The 5072-nt window shown below is 50.7% G+C and overlaps 1 protein-coding gene across 3 annotated transcripts in view; it reads left to right on the top strand.

The window, feature by feature from the left end:
- Positions 1-3755, top strand: part of MICU1 (mitochondrial calcium uptake 1) — a 79961-nt gene extending 76206 nt beyond the window's left edge. For all 3 annotated transcript variants that reach the window (XM_009996393.1, XM_009996392.1, XM_009996391.1), the window contains 2 exons: positions 1394-1483; positions 3595-3755. In XM_009996393.1, the coding sequence (XP_009994695.1) occupies positions 1394-1483; positions 3595-3755 (251 nt within the window). The remainder of the gene's footprint in view (positions 1-1393; positions 1484-3594) is intronic.
- The last annotated feature ends 1317 nt before the right edge of the window (positions 3756-5072 follow it).

The raw sequence follows: 5072 nt of genomic DNA, 5'->3' as shown, positions 1-5072 counted from the left end.
GGGAAAGAGCAAGTGATTACTTGAGATCTTATATTGTAATCAGCCTCATTTAGTTTGTTTTCTCTTGCTTTATTTAGTAAAAGTGAGGATTTTCTAAGGGAAAAGGACCTGATGGTGGCTGTGGATTCCTTCCTGAAGCCCCAAACTTCACTCAGGGCCAGAGAGACAGGGTGGAAGGAACCAATAATCTGAATATTCATTTAAAAAAAAAATAATCCTATTAGCAACACGATGTAGCTTCTAGTTAATCCAGTTACAACATGGATTGTGTGCTTACCTTTTTCCTGACACACAGCTCTCTAAGATTTCTGAAGCTCTGCAGAAGGACCTGAGTTAGGAACCCAGAAGGCTGCTGTGGATGAAAGCAGAAGCTTGTTTGTTTGTTTTGCTCTGGTTCTGTGTCATTCCACTTCCCTGTTTTCCCTTGCTGAAAGGGGAGCTCTGCAGCTAAAAGCTCATCTCTATTACTGCAGGTCAGACTTTGTAGGGCAGCAATTTCACTTAAAATACAGTCATGTTCCTGCAAAACCTTTTCATTTGACTGAGTTTCTAGAAGGGAGCAGGGTGTTTCAGCTCTGGCCACCTGAGTGGTCTCACCTTCCCTCCTTACTTCAATTAGCAGCCATCAGAGGTTGACTGAAGGACAGCCAGATGCACACAAATACATGGAGAGGAAACAGCTAAACCAACCCACTGAGGGTTTTTGTGGTGTTTTTTTTTTTCCCTTTTCTGCAGCAAAATCTACTGCATAACCCTGCCAGATGGATTGCTCCACAGATTGTTCTTCTCTAGAGGCATGAATAAAACTACCTCTTGCTCCTTTGCTGATGAGCTCAGCTGCCAGTCTTGGGGGGGAAGTTAAATAATCTTTTAGCACTCCATATTTTCTTGCAAGGCTAACCTTGTCTGCTCCCTGCAGAGCCTGTCACAGGGAGAATGTGGATGGGTTTGTTCTGCAGTTATTGGCCTTGGGTTGCTTAACAGAAAAGAACAGTTCTTATTATTTCCAGCCTGTTGGAATAGTTGGCTAATGGAGTATCATCCCTGCAGTGCCATCAGAGGAGCTGCCTTCTTGATCGGGAGAGGTTTCCCACCTGGTGTTTGCTGTAGTACTGACACTTGTTCCCGTTTTGTAACCAAAGGGAAGGGAAAACCATCTCAGCTCAATGCCTCTCATGTTCCTGTGGCACACACAGGTATCAGGATGTCACTTGTCCCCAACAGTGTCTCCACAGCCTGCGTGGTGTTGCAGTAGGAAGGCAAGGAGGAGCCCAGCTTTGAGGCATGTGTTGAACAGGCTGGGGGACACAAAGCTTAGTCTTCTGCTCCTGCATTCCTGGTGGGTGGCAGATGATGGTGCCTCACTTAACCTACTGTCCTCCTTCCCTTGCAGTCACCATGCAGCAAGTGGCCAGGACAGTGGCCAAGGTGGAGCTCTCTGACCATGTGTGCGACGTGGTGTTCGCGCTCTTTGACTGCGATGGTGAGTGACCCCAACCTTCCCCCCTCAGCCAGGGCTTGCAAGGCTAACCTTGTCTGCTCCCTGCAGAGCCTGTCACAGGGAGAATGTGGATGGGTTTGTTCTGCAGTTATTGGCCTTGGGTTGCTTAACAGAAAAAAACAGTTCTTATTATTTCCAGCCTGTTGGAATAGTTGGCTAATGGAGTATCATCCCTGCAGTGCCATCAGAGGAGCTGCCTTCTTGATCGGGAGAGGTTTCCCACCTGGTGTTTGCTGTAGTACTGACACTTGTTCCCGATTTGTAACCAAAGGGAAGGGAAAACCATCTCAGCTCAATGCCTCTCATGTTCCTGTGGCACACACAGGTATCAGGATGTCACTTGTCCCCAACAGTGTCTCCACAGCCTGCGTGGTGTTGCAGTAGGAAGGCAAGGAGGAGCCCAGCTTTGAGGCATGTGTTGAACAGGCTGGGGGACACAAAGCTTAGTCTTCTGCTCCTGCATTCCTGGTGGGTGGCAGATGATGGTGCCTCACTTAACCTACTGTCCTCCTTCCCTTGCAGTCACCATGCAGCAAGTGGCCAGGACAGTGGCCAAGGTGGAGCTCTCTGACCATGTGTGCGACGTGGTGTTCGCGCTCTTTGACTGCGATGGTGAGTGACCCCAACCTTCCCCCCTCAGCCAGGGAAGAAATAGAGAGGTGTGGGGGGGGGGGGGGGGGGGGGGGGAAACCCACCAGTTTTTATTGAGCTGTTGTGCTCTGGTGTTGGAAAGGAGCCAGTCTGGTTACTTGATCTCCAAAGTCCTGGATGAATATCAGCTTAGTTAATGACAGGCAGCTCTGTGTCCTGCTGGAAAGCTCCTTGCTGTGCTGGCCCCCCGAATATCTGAGCACTTAGGGGTGGCTTGATGCCACACAGGAGCTGCCTTGGGGTTGATTGAATGAGGATGAGTGGAGTCTTTGCCAGCAGGGGATGATGGCAGCAGCTCAGGCTTGGAAAGCAGCAAAATTCTGCCTTTGACCAAAGTTATCACACCAAAACCAGAGGCCATGCTTGGCCCCCTCCTTCTCCAGCACAGCCCACCAGGATCTGGCAGCTCTCAGCAGCAGGGATGCATAAATAGACAGTTGTTTGCTTTCTGGTGGAAACATGAACCTTAAAAAGCCCCCAATACTTAATTATTTTATTCCTTGTTGTCCCTCTTGGTTTCAGTCCCACCTTCTTCAAGGAGCCTTTCTAAGGTTGCACCTTGGTTAATTTTCCTCTGTGCTTCAGTGCCACTTTGTGATATGATCCTCAGGCCAGATTGTCAGGGTGGAGATGAAAGTGAATCCAAGTGTAGCCAAATATTCTCCTTTTGTGTTCCCTCATAGGAGAATCTGCTAAGTATTTTCAGAGCAAACATTTGGGGGGAAAGACTCTGCTTGTCAGGGGACTCCCAAGTAAGGAATCAGGCCCAGACCTTTTGTGTGTGCATGTTTTCACTCATCTGATGTTTGTAGACACTACCATGCACACATCAAATACCTGCAGCACCAGAGGGAATTTTACTCACCCCTTAATAGTCTTTTGGAATTTCACTGCCCAGGTTTGCATTTAGGTGTAAGGCAGGAAGGAAAAAAAGGCTCATAATGAAGAAACTCATTAATGAACCGTGTGTCTCCCTGTAGCAGCCAGAGAGATTCTGTCTCCTTTGATCTGGGGCTCTCTGGTGGCTTTGGGCTGATGTCCCTCTGGTTGGTTCTGTGTCCAGAGGTTTGCTGCTCCCTAGAAGCAAAAGCCAGTGCAGTCAGCATCCCATAATTTCCTAAACCACTTAAAACAGGAAGTCCCCTTTGGGTGCCTGGCTATTGGCTTTGCATTTGTTTTTCTGCCTTCAAGACCCAGCACTCCAGGCCCTGCAGGATGTGGTGGTGCCAGAAGAAGCAGGGCAGCACCCAGAGGTTTGGGGTGTCCATGCTGTGGTTCAGCCCTTGCTCAGCAGCACCTCTTGGGAGGCTGAAGCCAAACATGATTCCAGTCCCCCCAAGAAATGGGGTGGGGCTGATAACCTTTAAAGCAAGCACACCTTGTGGAGGAGGTGGCTGGTGGGTTTTAAGAGTTTCTAATGATGTTGTTTTCCCTTTTTGCAGGGAATGGTGAGCTGAGCAACAAGGAGTTTGTGGCCATCATGAAGCAGCGCCTCATGAGAGGCCTGGAGAAGCCCAAGGACATGGGCTTCACCAGGCTGATGCGAGCCATGTGGAAATGTGCCCAGGAGACAGCATGGGACTTCACCAACCCCAAGCAGTAGCAGGGCCTGGGAGGAACTTCCCTCTCTCAGCCTTGCAGACACCTCTGCTGTGGACACCAGTGCGCTGGCTCCAGGCTCTGGCCAGCCCAGACTCTCCCCAACTGGAGATTTTTGTCAATGGAAGTTAGAAATCCAAGCCTGTTTCCATTTGCAGCTTCTGCTTGCTGCCTGCCCCCCTTCATCTTTCTCTCAGGAAAAGGAGTTTTACTGCTACCACCTCTGCTTCATGATGGGCCCTGCCTGCAGAGCTGGGCATCAAGTGATGTAGCCAAATCACTTTTATGGAATGTTACTGCAAAAGGGCATGGCATTCCTTTTAATTCTTAAGATTGCTCGTAAGGAAGAAGCCATAGGATTCCTTTATAGATGGTACTGGTGGGATTTAGGAGCAGAGGCTGCAGCAGCTGAGTGGTGAGACAGCACCCCAGGATTTCCGTTGGCCGAAATGCTCTGTGCTCCCCCAGACTGTTGTAGGGTGGAGGGGAGGGGTGCACCAGCACAGGAGCTTGTGTAACAGCAGTGAAAAGCAGTGGAGCAACTGGGTCTCCTGCCTGTCATGCAGGTTTCAAATTACTCTGTTGGTTTTTTTAAGAGGGGAATTGCTGTTCTGTCATGGGAACGGGGGCTGAAAGGTGTTATTCCTGTAAAACATGGTGTAAAGGTGTTGCTCACAGTGACATGGCTGGTGGCTCTTCTCTTCTGGTTGCTCCAAGGGGGTGGCAGGCCACAGTAGGCAGGGTGGTTTGGAAGTGGGAGTAACATGATGAAATTCTCTTCTTCGGCACAAAATCATTCCTGTTGTTCCTGGAGTCTTTGGGCTCCATCCTCCCCTGAGCCCCTTTAACCCCCTCTTTAGTCCCCCCAACTCCCCTCACTCCCTTTACTGTCTTCAGCCCAGCTCCCTCTGTCCCCCTCAGCCCCTTTAGCTGCCCCCTCAGGTCCCCTCAGTCTCTTCACCCCCTCCTCAGTCCTCCTCAGCCCTTTTCCTGCTCCCCCAGCTCCCCACGGCCACCGCAGGATCCCCTTGGCCCCTTTAATCCCCCTCCTCAGTTCCCTTTCCCACTCTCCCTGCTCCCCTCAGCCCCCTGACAATCCCCTCAGCCCCTTTTTCCCCCTCACTCCCCTCAGCCCCTTTATTCCCCTCACTCCCCTTGTCTCTTTATCCCCTTGACCATCCCCTCAGCCCCTTTATCCCCTTCCTCGGCCCCCTGACCATCTCCTCAGCCCCTTTTTCCCCCTCACTCCTCACTCCCCTCAGCCCTTTTATCCCCCTCCTCACACCCCTCTCCCCTCACTCCCCTCAGCCCCTTTATCACC

Source organism: Chaetura pelagica, unplaced genomic scaffold (assembly GCF_000747805.2).
Source record: "Chaetura pelagica isolate M959 unplaced genomic scaffold, ChaPel_1.0 scaffold464, whole genome shotgun sequence".
Taxonomy (NCBI): domain Eukaryota; kingdom Metazoa; phylum Chordata; class Aves; order Apodiformes; family Apodidae; genus Chaetura; species Chaetura pelagica.
This window is presented reverse-complemented; position numbering and strand designations above follow the sequence as displayed.